Source organism: Meriones unguiculatus, chromosome 12 (genome assembly GCF_030254825.1).
Source record: "Meriones unguiculatus strain TT.TT164.6M chromosome 12, Bangor_MerUng_6.1, whole genome shotgun sequence".
Classification (NCBI taxonomy): domain Eukaryota; kingdom Metazoa; phylum Chordata; class Mammalia; order Rodentia; family Muridae; genus Meriones; species Meriones unguiculatus.
Window position 1 is genome coordinate 85,614,312 of NC_083360.1, and position 12,737 is coordinate 85,627,048.

Here is a 12,737-nt window from a genome sequence, read left to right on the forward strand (position 1 = left end):
CCAAGAGGAATGCGCACCTCTGGGTCTGTGGGTCACTCGGCTGACACCTGCCCTCGGTGATGTGAATGATACTGGAGGAAGACCATTGCTGTGGGAGTCAGGAAGCCTGCTTTGCCACGACCGACCCTGTTGCTGACCCTGTTACTGCTCGCGGTGAATGTGGGGGGAGGGGAGTAAGTAAAGTCAAACTATTTCCAATTCCCGCTGCTGTTTTTAAGTCTCTGAATAAGGTATAGGAAGCTAGGTCTTACCGTTTTGTGACCGGGGAATCTTGTTTTAACATGATTCCGGGACTGCTGCCTGGATCGTCTTCCTATGTGTAGAACCCCAGTCTGTGACCCCGGCCCGTTGCAGGAGATCGACACACGTTTCCCAGGCTAAGACTAAGGCCAGAGAGCATTCTCAAGCGGTCTAAGCCAGGCAAGACCCTTTGGGCAGGCTGTTGTCACCGGCACATAGCGGGAGGGGTGGACAGCACGCAGGGACATTGTGAGGCTTCTCTGTCTTCCTCTGTAGGCCCCAGAAGAGAGGTCTTAGTCAACACTCCATTTTGCATGGCTTAGGCATGGGAGCTGACCCCCTGCTTCTAGTCACTATGACGCCTCTTCCCACACCCACACGTTGAGCAGGGCCCCTTGAAACCCCCATGCCTGGAAGGCAGAGAGCGATGAAGCAAGGCACACAGGGCGCAGGGGCCCTGGAGACGCTGATGCCTGGATTGGGGAGAGAGCTCGAGGAACAGGGGGACTCTGAGATCCTTTCTCTCTCCCCCCTCCCCCATGGACCCTCTCTAGAAAACATCACAGGAGTGGAGTCCTGAGAAAGTGGGCTGGGGCCTGGGTCGGGATCCGGGCTTTGCTACTTACTGACTTGCCGACGAAATCTGCGGGACTTCAGGTGATCTGTTCGGAGCCCGCAAGACCCAAACAAAACAACCTGTCAGACACTTTTTACCATCTGTTACCTCCGCTTTAGCAGGTCCCTCGTGACTCCCATCTCCCGGGGAGAAGGCGCGACCCGGGGAGCGGCAGGATCGGGCCCGGGAAGGGGGACGAAGCCGGGGTATGCTGGCTCTGCCTTCGGGCCCTAGCCTCCTCCTCCTCCGGCCGCTCGCTCGCCAGGTCCGGCCGAGCCCCCGCCGCCGGCGAGGCGAGCCGGGGTCCCGGGCGGCTGTCAAAAGCTCAGGCCCGGAGCGCGCCGCCCCGCCCCGGCCCCCAGGCGAGCGGCACGCCCTCGAGCCGCCATTGGCCGGGTCCCGCAGCCCCCCGGGGAGCCGCGGCCCGAGCGACCGTGGGCAGCGGCGGGCCGCCCCGCCCCCGGGGTGTCGCCCCGTGAGGACGCGGCGGCCGTGGCGGCGGCGGGGGCTGCGGCGCCAAGAAGGAGGCGCGCCGAGCCGTGCGCCCCGCGGAGCCGCTGCGCCCGCGGCGAGGTGAGAAGGCCCCGCTCCGGCGGGGGAGGGGGGGGTGGCGGCCGGGGAGGTGATGCCGAGGCTCCGGAGCCCGAGACTCGCGGCTGCCGGCGAACGGGGTGGGGTGGGGGAGTGCGCCCCGACGGGGGCGCGGGCGTGCGTGGGAGCCGGCGTGCGTGGGCGTGCGCTCCGGCCGTGCGGGCTTCCGCGCGCGGGGGCCCTGGGAGGTGCGTCTCCCCCGGCTGCGCTCCGCGGGCTCGCGCGGTGGCTGTGGCGCCCCTCTTCAGCGCGGTGGCCGGCCGGTGCGTGTGCCGTGGCCGGGCTCGGCTCAGCGCGCCCCGGAGCAGCCGGGGACCCATGTGGATCCCCGTGTGGGTCCCCGTGTGGCTCACCGTGTGGGTCCCCTCCGACTCCCCGGAGGCAGGCTCTCTGCTGCCCTTTCCCTGTCCCTTTAGAGAACTCCGGACAGGAACTCCCATCCTGGCCGAGTTTACCGCCCTCTCCTTGTCCCTTTAGGGAACTCCCGTCCCATCCCTGGCCTCAGTCTCGCCCTTCGTCCGAAGAGGGCTGCTCACCCCGGCTGGGAGCGGATTAGGCTGGGAGGGCGCGGGAGCTGCCCCGGAAGGTGCGGGGTCAGGGCGCAGACGTGGGGTGGGGTGGAGTGGGGTGGGGGGGGCGGCCGCGGTGCGCGGGTCAGGTGGCTCAGGGATGGGGTCGGTGCCCCGACGCTGACCGGTCCGAGAGGGCGGGACCGGGTGGGACAGGACTGCCCCAGCTGCGGTCCGGGCACGGCGGGCTCAGTCCCCCCCCCCCCCCCCCCCCGGTGCTCTCTCCCCTCCGCAGGAGCCCGGCGCGACCCCCAGCCGTGCGCCCCGCCCCGGCGCCATGCACTGCGAGGTGGCCGAGGCGCTGTCGGACAAGAGGCCGAAGGAGGCCCCCGGGGCTCCCGGCCCCGGCCGCGGGCCCGCCGCCGCCGCCTTGGGAGCGCACATGGCCTTCAGGATTGCGGTGAGCGGCGGCGGCTGCGGGGACGGGAACCTCCCAGACCTGCTGCCTCGGCTGCCGGTGCCACCGCCGCGCGCCCACGACCTTCTCCGGCCCCGGAGCCCTCGAGACTACGGCGCGTCCAAGGCCGGCGGCGTCGGCAAGGGTGAGTCTCACTGCCCCGGCACGCTGACCCGCGGGCACGCGGGGGTCAGGCAGGGCCGAGGGTGCAGGCCCTGCTCTGCCCCTGGCTCTGGAGGGATCCTCGGGGAGAACTTCGTGGAACTTCCTTCAGAGTTCCTCGGTGTCGGTGTGGTTGGTTGGGGACTCGCCTGTCAGTTTGAGCTGATGCCTGGAAGCGTCCAATTTAAACCATGTTCGGGAGGAAATGTGTGTACAGAAAGCTTACATTACATAATTTTGCTTCTGTATGTTTCTGATAAAAGTCGTGTGAAACATCAGATTTTTACTGTACGCCAGTGTCAGCTTCTGTGTCTAGTAACTGTTTCTAAGCGGCGGAAGGTATACAATCTCAAAGAAAGAAAGGGGGAAAAAAAAGAAGGAAAGAAGGAAGAAAGAAAGAAAGAACAAAACAGAGGACTTTGGCAAGACCTCTCCCTTAAGGACCTCAGTTTCCCCATTTGTCAGGTTAAGAATTTATTGTGCCACACGATTTCGTGACTCCTGATGTAAGTTCTTCTGTAATCCAGCCTGGGCCAAATGTTGTCTTCGAAATGGCTTTTCTGTGTTTGGTGAAGCCAAGGCAAGCCCGGAACCCACTGTGGGCAAATTCAGGGGCAAGTGCTGGTGTTCTCCTGACCATATTCACCCAATCATAGTTAATTATTACTGACGTGCTATTTATAGGTTTCATGGTAACAGATAATTAACCAGACGTTAGAGAAATTGTGAAGGGATGTGCCATTCTGTCGTTTCAGTCCCCATTAGCTGAACCAGCAGCTTTGGGGTTTGTTCAGATCGGGCCCCAGGACCCCTTCGGATTCTCTTGTAGTTGGTTTACAAGGCTGTCAAAGCCAGAGTTTTGTAGTTGCAGACACCTCTTTCCATTAGCTCATCACCTTAGGCCAGCCTGCTTCCAGTTTCTGGCCTGGTTGGAAGAATAAATGTGTAGAAGTTTCTCTTTGGCTTTGTAGGAGAGAGGCCCTTCTGGTCTTCAGTCTCTTCTCCAAGGAGAGGTAGTTTTTTTAAAAGAGAATAAATACGGGAAATGCTTATTGAATATTTTTGCATGCTCAAGTACGAGAGAGAGAGAGAGAGAGAGAGAGAGAGAGAGAAGTGTTACCTAGCAAGCCATCAGTAATGCTTGCCGCAGAGAGCTCCCTGGCTTGCCAGGTTCTGTAAACGGTCCTTTCTGAAACTCACGCCCAACATCTGCAGCTCAAGTCCTGCTCAGCCCTAGCGATGGCTATCCCTCACACAACCTGTGTTTCGTTGTTAACTGGAAGCCTTTCACTGGACGCTTTGCTTGTTTCCTGCCTCCATCCTTCCCAACGACAATTATGTTTTACCCATCACCCCTATATAAAAGTGCTTAAAGTCAGAGCTACATTTGGAAAAGATAGGAAAGGTAAAGGCGACCGGAGAAACAGACCCTCTCTTTGAACTTAAAGCTGGTCTTTCTGGTTACCATCTCCCAGTGGCCTCTAAATTGTTTTTCTTCACAGCTCTGGGGCTGCTGGGGTGGAGTAGATGGCCTCCACTTGAAAGGTGAGAAAACTGAGGGGTAGCATCTGCAGCTGCGGGGGCTGACGCTCTGGCATCATGCACTTTAGAGAGAGGAAGGTCTGTCTGCATGTTCTTTGGAGTCAGCCCTAGAGAAGAGCAACTTTCTCCCCGTCTTCTCAAGATGCCCTTTTAGAAACATTATTGCAGCTTGAACACCTCCCACCAAAACAGTCCCCGACTGTAGAACCCCCTGAATGCGTGCTGTCCGGCCTCATCTACTGGGGCTTATTAGAAACAGGCTAGCAGAGATACCAATTGCAGCATATTTTTTTTTTTGGCCGAGCTGGAAACGATAAGACAGTGAGCTTCGATGGGTAAAAGACAGGAAAGTTATTTCTCCCCTCTGAGCCTCAGATCTCCTCGTTGAGACTGACTTAGACAAGAGCATTTTAGGGTTGAGATAGTACTGTGTTTGATGTTTTCAGCCTCTGGATTTTCACTTGTGTGGAGGCGATAATGCCCATCACAGGGTCAATAAACCAGGGTGGTAAGGATGCCCTATAAACTGAAAAGGTCACTTTCGTTAATACTTCTGGGGCATCACGTTAGGGACAGTGATGGTGGAGGTAAAGGTGGCAGATTGAAGAATGAGAAAGGTTTCATTTTGATGTGTCCAATGTTAAGGACACTAATTCTGGTGCACTGGCCAGGAGAGGCCAAGAGGTGCTGTGCCTTGGGTTTTCTGTGGCCTCTGTTGCCCAGGAAAGGGAGAAAAGATGGCCGTGCATGGTGTGGGGTCAGGGTTCAAGTGATAGGCCTTCTGCTTTGGACAGACCTTAAGCCCGGATGGGACTGAGCTAATGACTGTTTCCAAGTCTGCACCTGGAGGGTCTAGGCGTGGGGTGACATCATGGAGTACGTCGTCATCATTTGTGATAAGAATCACTATCTGTTTATGGCCGAGTCCCATTTATCCAGATTCCAAACAGCTGACAAGGCCAAATTGCCAAATCCTGCATTTTTTTTTTAAATTATTATTAGACACCTGACACTCTTTTGTAACTCCTGACGATGAAAGGAGGAAAACAGCTGGGCTTTCCCTGGCGGGCAGCTTTGTGGCTCACGGTGCTTACTCTGCCCAGGCCTTGTATTTAGGATGTGTCCACACACATTCCTTCATCTGGCTTTGCCTACCTCGAGGGCTCTTCTCGGGGACAGATGGAGGGCTTGTGTCGGATGGAGCAGAAGCTGGCTCTTTTTGTAGGTTAATGCCTGGAGGTTCCAGGATTTGCTCAGAGCTGTGGATGGTGAGTGATGATCCCGGGGCCTCGAACCCCAGATCTTTCTGGTTCTGAAACTTGTGTCATCTCCATGTGTGTGCTTGAGCGGGAGGGCTGGCTCTCGTAAGTAGGGCCTTCCGAACATCGGAAGAGAATTTAACTGCATTTGTTTTTGGTGTGTCTCCTGTGTTAAATGTTTGGAAACTGGTAATCGTCCCTGTGCCACGTCTAGAAGACTTTGTAGTTTACCAGATGATTCCGTCTGTCCAAACCAGATAATGATGTCGCTGTTTGACTCACAGCAACTCAGTGGGCCTGGGCCCCTTTTACCGTGCACTGTTCACGGCGAGCAAAAAGGGGAGACTGACAATCGTCACAAGTGTGAACTCTGCCATTAGTGAAATCAGTCCCTCCTAACATGGCTGTAAATTTCCAAAGGCGGTCAGTCTAAAAGCAAGCAAGAAAGGAAAGCAAGCAAGCAATTACAGGCTGTGTGCCTGGGTGTCAGGCTGCTGGTATGGGCAAGGCGTGATGGTTTCAGTGTGCTATCTGGGTGAGTTTTTTTCATCAAAGCAGGAAGCTACTGCCATGTTCTGAGGAGGTCAGGAGAGGCCGGCACATCTGTAATAGAAAGGTATAAGTTATTTTTAAAGCATTTTCCCCCCTCTGGCTCTGGTGGGCAATTTGCTTGCATTTCATCCATTTTAAAGTGCTGGTCCTGGGATCCGGAAATAATCAGATCCAAATTTTTTTCAGTGCTTGAGGTTTCAAATAAGGGGGAGAAAAACCTGCTGGCCAAATGTCAGGCTCACGGAGACAAAGAGAAAAAGTATGTGTGTGGGTATACAAACGAGATAGGAACATTTCGTCTGCGTCCGTAAGTTATGGATCCGACAAGTCTTTTATAGACAAGTAGCGGAAATATAATTCCCAAAGATTCCCTTCAAATGTTGTGCAGCTAGAATTTCTCTCCCCTTTCTGCCTTCTAAACTCTCTAGGAGTTGTTAAGACTTGGCTGGCAGAATGGAAAAGGAGGCACCGCTTACGATTGTGCATTAGTTGGGGCCTTATTACTTCTCCGAGGTTTACCTGTAGCTGGCCCAAGGCCTCAGGACCCTCTTGGCTGTGTAACCCGATAGGGTGTGTTGCTCTGTCACTGTGAATTTTTCTATGCCATAGTTTTTCCCCCGTCGTAGTTACTCATCTCCCGGGTTCTGTCTGCGTGAGAAGCGAAATGAGCCAGCACGCTTATTTTTAAAGTGTGTTAAAATGCCATTATGGACAGAAGTGCATGAATCATTTAAAAGCTGTATTCTTTACGTTCTTTGCTCGGAAGGTTGCCTAATTATCATTTTCTTTGGTTTTATTTCGTGGTGTTTGGCCAGCATCCTAGAGGAGAGGAGAAATTTAAGTTTGGAATAGGGGTTTCAGTCCTTTTTTGGATAGGATTAGAAAGCAAGCAAGCAAACAAACAAACAAACTTTATTTGGAAGTCGACCATCACTGTGTGTGGCTTTTACTTAAAGAAGAGAACTTTCTCAGAAAATCTGAAGCTGATACGGGGTTACCACACACACACATACACACACCCCGAAGTTAAATGATTACCTGTGGTTTGCTAATATTTATTTTCGTAGGCAAGATTTTAGTTGTAATTAATTTGGGCCTAAAGAGTCACGTTGTGTCTTTGGATAGGGGCTGGCTTATTCTTGTGTGTAAAAGCACAAAATGTTCAATTTAAGAGGGAGAGGAAATCCAGCAAACTGCAGTGGGCTTTGAAAAGTTTGAGGGAATGATACAAAAAGCACAAACTGTAATTCTAGGCCGGGAAGAAACAAAAACAAAGTTCGCACACTTGTGAGGTATCTCTGCTGCTCACGATTCTAGCGGCTGGAAACGGAGTGCTTGTTTATCAACAGCCGCTGACCAAATTAATAGTTTACAATGAAAAAAAAAAAAAAAGGTCCTCGGCATTGGAAGCAAAGTCCAGGCACTGACAGCCGAGTTACTGAGTAAGGAAAGCAGAGGGGAGGGGCTGTTTTGTGGCTCTTTGGTCTCCCAAAGCCTTATTTATAAGAAACCGAAAGAAAACAGAGGCTGCTGGCCTGGGTGGGGGTGGAGAGAACACAGCCCTAACCCAGGGGTCTTACAGTTTCCAGTCACTGCTTGCATCTGTTTTCTTCTTTCCTGTCTCTCTCCTTAAGCTCCAAAGCATTGTTCCTTCAGAAGGTTCCAGCAGAGGGAGAGGATTGTGTTAGCATTGTGAGCTGTTTTTTTAAAGTCAGCTTTTTTTTTTTTTTTTTTTTTGAGTCAGATGCATGGAGAGGAGCCTTCAGCCTGTGAACTGAAGGATGCATTTCCTGTCGGGCCCGGAATTGTTTGGCAATTCTGGTTGAAGGGCCTAGAGCACACGAGTACACCACCGCACAGCTTTGATGCAAGGGGGCTGGGCCTTTTGCTTTGAGCCTCCAAAGTTTCCCTTCTGTAGGATGGGGAGCAGTTCAATTGGATGATCCATATCCCCTCTCTGCCCTGGGTCTCCGGGATCCTCCATTACCTACGCTGAGAGAGTTGGGAGAATCCCAAGCATTGAAAGAGTCTGTGTTTATCTTCAGGCCGGGCTAGCACTTAGACTCTTCCCTGTAAGTCTTGACTGTTGAAGGTGAATACAGAAGGAAAACGGAGGCCCACTAACCTTTATCGAGCACCTACTGCGTGCCAGGCCAGACATGGTACAGCTGTGAGTACGTTTAATCCTGCCGGGCATCCCTGTGAGGAAAACAAAGAGGCATCCTCTGATTTCACCCGATGGAGGGAAGAGCTAGGAAAGAGCCTTGTCCCATGTTAGGCAGGCAGTAAGTCATGAGCCTGGCGTTTGAACCATAATTGTCTGAAAGCAAGGCCAGTATTTCTCCCTGAAGTGCCTACTCTTGAGGGACAGCTTTTATAACACTTGTGTCTGTGGTTGGCTGAGCCTTCCCCACTCCCTCACCCCCCCTCCCTTTACTGCGTCTCCGCTAGCAGGCAGAAGTGGGGTTTCAGGGGAGACTGGTTGGCTATGCATTGCACCTCGCTCCCTGGCCCCCGCCCCCCACTGCAACACTGGAAGGAGGTGGGTCCCCAGTGTGATTTGTGTCCTCAGGAAGCTGGGGTCCTGTGAGGGCTCTCAGGCTGGCCACGGAGGCTCCCTTCTCTGAAGCAGGGGCAGGAACCCCCCTCCCACCCAGGGTTACTGTAGGTTACAGCCCCTGGCCGAGGCCATCTCTTGGTATGGAAGAATTCCTTGCTCAGGGACCCATGAAGCAGTGACTCCGTTTTTTAGCACCTGGTAAGATAAAGGTGGACCTGTCAGTGTGGGCACTCCAGGGACCTGACTGACCTTGAGAATGTGTTTTAGAAACGGATTCTTTGTGTCGAGTGATGAGTTGGTCAGGTGAAGCCCAGAGGTCCCCTTCCGGGCTGAGCCTGGCCTTGCGCCCTGTGTCCAGGAGGCTGGCTGTACGCTGAAAGAGTCCCGCTTAGTTCTGGGGATGGGACTGCAGGAGCCTTCCTGGTCCCGGTGCTAACACCGGTTCTGAAAGGGGCCCTGTGAAGCAGCTCAGGGATGATGTTTGTAATCTTCCTATCGGTGTCTTTTTAGCCACCATGTTACGATTGTAGAGGCAATTGCTTTTGTTTTGAAATAACAGGCCTGCTGGAAAACAGTGCTTTAAAAGAAACCAAGAAGGACCACAAGCCGGACTTGAAAAAGACAGATCCCGCCTGCTGTTTCAAGCTCTCGGGAGGGCCGGGGATTGGGTTTACTTTGGAACGCTTTTGGACCCTATGAATTACTTCTCTGAGCGCTGGCTATTTAATACCTAGTAGAAGTTTGTATAAGAGCTGATGATGTATTTTGCCGACTTTCCAACCCTGTAAATAAATTACACGTGCCGGCAGAGCCTGCCAGGATCCACTGTGTCAATTGAAGCTTAATTTTTATCCCAAACCACTTAATACTTTGTCCTAGCGAGCGGAGCAAACGAGACGGGCGGCCGCCAGTCCCCAGATGGTGGGGACGTGCCCGGGGCCAGGCCTCCGTGTATTGGAGACTCTGCCGCAGTTTTTGGCGATTTGAGGTCGTCCTCGCTGTCCTCAAGGTGTGCAGTGGTGAAGAGAGTTTAAGTGTGTTATAAAATGAAACTGGATGGCCCCTGCTCCCGAAGCCTGGCTCACCTCCCTCCTGTAGAGGAAAGGGCTGGAAGTGTGTCTTTTTTATCTTAATACTGCCGTGCATTTTAGTTCATTTGAGCGCAAAGCACAGGTAATATCATTGGCATTTCCAGTGCGAAACAAAATAGGGGTTCTAATTTGGACACACTATTAAATATTTCATGCTTCAACCAAACTCAATTCTTTTTCTCCTATAATAAGTTTAAATATTAATTCTCTGGAATGTCAGATGCCTAAAGCGAGGCATTTAGCGGTCCGCAGTTTCAAGTGTCTCGAGGAAGGGTTTATGAAACAGGATATTTCACCGGGAGGGATGAGTAGAGTGTTTCAGAGATATCCGAGTTCAAGGCAGCGTCTTCTGATTTACTTTTTAAAGGGAAAAGGTCATAAAATAAGTTGCTTTCTGTGCTGAAGGATTAAGTGGCTTAGGCTGAAATAACAGCAGGCACTTTACTGGTCTTCCCCCCCCCCCCCCCGTTATATTTTAACAATGCTTTTTGGGGGAGGGGGGTGGGTCATTTTCCCGCCTGCTTGTCTCCTCCTCTCTGGTTCTCCCCCCCCCCCCAGCCAGATGGCTTTAATTCCAACCAAATCCCACGCCGAGGCCAAATGATTGATCAAACAGTCATTTGTACTTACGTAGCGCTTTGTGAGACTATGTCCGCGCTGCAGCTTCTCGTGGGGCAGGCTCTTCTCGGGGCCTTCAGAGGGGCGCTCGGAGGGGTGGGGGCCCAGGGGTGGACGGAAAGCCGACGTCCCGGGCCACGGGTCCTCGGAGCATCTCGCTTCAGACCTTTCTAATACTGCCAGGCCCAGGCAGCAGGGTTACCCAAGTTCCCCAGACCCAAGAGCGAGCTTACAGTCGGACAGCTAGTGTCGGCTGGTGGAGCGGCTGCCTGATGAGGTCTGAGCCTCAGCTTTTTTTTTTCAAGTTGGTTGGTCTCTTCCAGGCAGAGCGACATAGACACATGTCTGGGCAGAAACAGACTGTCCTGCAGACTCGTATGTACGTTAAGGATCTTGACCTGCCGGCCAGGGAAGACAGGACCCTTGCTGCCTGGCCAGGCCACCATGCTAGTTCCATGTCAGTACCGACTTTCTTGTTGTGTATCCCTAAGTGGAGTTCCTCTGCCCTTCTTTCCTTGTAAACCAAAAACTTCTTCTTTTTTAGAGCCTACAGATTTTTATTTTATAAGCATTGGCATTTTTTGCCTGCTTGTATAGCTGCGTGAGGGTGTCAGATCCCTTAGAGCTGGAGTTGCCAATGGCTGTGATCCGCCATGGGGATGCTGGGAATTGAACCTGGGTCCTCCGGAAGAGCAGCCAGTGCCCTTATCCACTGAGCCATCCCTCCAGGCCCCAGCAAATGCTCTCTGCATCGTGGTGCTCCAGTGAGGTGCTGAGTGATCTCACCCTTACTCAGACAGCCATGTTCTCTTTCCAGCACCGTCTCGGGGCCTTCCCAGTGAGCTCTGTCTTGTCGTGCTGAATGATCTTGGCAAGTCTTCTCACTCTTCTCGTATGCCCTTTGCCCTCCTTGTTGGGAAGGGCTGACTGCAGGAGTGTCAGACTTTCAGAGTTGCGGGTCTCTGGAGTAGCCAGGCTACAGGCCGGGTAGAGGACTCCACTCTGTGAGAGGAACTCACTGGTCAGCTAGTCTTGCTGAATTAGTGAGAGACCCTGCCTCAAAAAAGAAGGTGGAGAACCATGGAGGGAAGAGCTCAACATGAATCTCTGGCCGTGACACGTGCACATGTGCACCTCCCCACACATAAGCATGAATGTTGCGCGCGCGCACACACACACACACACACACACACACACACACACACCTCATTGGTGATCGCTACACTCAATCCAGATAGCCCTATTTTTTACCTGTAAGAAACAGAATTTCAGATCAGGCGTTGGCACTGAGATCTGGAACTGGGTGATGGTGACTCTCAGGCACTGCCAGCGTGGATTGGTGCCCACGCTGGTCCAGTGCAGGCAAGGATTAGGTGGAAGTCCTGGCACGGCGTTGGCTTCCTGGCCCGTCTCTGTGCACCACTGTGGACTTTATATGGCCCCATAAGTTTGAGAGGGGTCATGTTACTTGGTCAAACGTGGCCCTGGGGCTTTGGCGTCGGGACCTCACATTCTGCAAGTTTGTTAAACCCTGTGCCTCTGTCTTTCTCTTCTGTTAAGCGGAGGCCATGTCCACCTGGAGGGCTGACTCGGAGTGAGAGGTCTATAGACTGTGGCATGGGGACTGGCGCGTGACAGGTGCATCTTTTGCAGACCTGGCATGGGTTTGGGTCCCTCTGAGGGACAGGTCGGGGTCTAGGTCCTGGGCTGGTGGATGGCTGCTGTCTCCACCCTGAAGTGCTCAATCTTTTACTCCTCTCTTTGCCTCCTTGGGTGTAATTAGGAGTCCGATGGGGGTTTAAATTCCAGCCACAACCACGTGATGGTGGTGCATGCCTTTAATGCTAGCACTTGGGAGGCAGAGGCAGGCAGATCTCTGAGTTCAAGGTCAGCCTAGTCTAGGGTGAGTTCTAGAACAGCCAGGGCTACACAGAGAAACCCTGTCTCAAAAAAACTACCCCCCCAATCTAGCTGTAGAGGACATGGGTCTGTCTGACTGGGATCTTGGTTTGATAGAGGGGTGGGGAATGGCGAGGAACAGCTGTTGCTGAGGTGATATCAGCTCCACTTGATGACAGGTCCTGATCTTGGGTCTGTCCAAGATGCTCACGCAGCTGGTAGTGACTGTTGCCTGTAGGAAGGGAGGACGCTTTGTCGTGGGATGGATCGAGAGGTGCCGACACCCCCCTGGTTTAATGGGCTGGGAATTGCTGTCTGGCTCCAGCATCCTGCTGAACCTTCTTGATTCTTCCTTTCAAGTTTCAGGCGCTCTCACTGCTCTGTTCCTCACAGCCTCTGGGATACTGTTTGGCTGGCGTTTGTTGATCCCCACTGGGATGAATATCCCTGAGGCCATCCGGTTTTGTCCATTTGCTTCTTGGGATCTGGGCGTCCGCATCCTCCTTTTACAGATAGGAAAACAGAGGGGACAAGTGACCAAAGCAGTGGAGGGGTGCTGCAGGGCTGACCCGACTCTTTCCTCTTTACCACGACCCGGGGCTTTTCTCACTTCATCAGCTACAACCTGTTTCGTTCCTCAT

General features: G+C 53.3%; 1 protein-coding gene across 3 annotated transcripts in view; it reads left to right on the top strand.

The window, feature by feature from the left end:
• Nucleotides 1-2,292: 2,292 nt before the first annotated feature.
• Nucleotides 2,293-12,737, top strand: part of Glis1 (GLIS family zinc finger 1) — a 185,366-nt gene continuing 174,921 nt past the window's right edge. For all 3 annotated transcript variants that reach the window (XM_060366086.1, XM_021661241.2, XM_060366087.1), the window contains exon 1: nt 2,293-2,558. In XM_060366086.1, the coding sequence (XP_060222069.1) occupies nt 2,294-2,558 (265 nt within the window). In that variant the 5' untranslated portion in view covers nt 2,293. The remainder of the gene's footprint in view (nt 2,559-12,737) is intronic.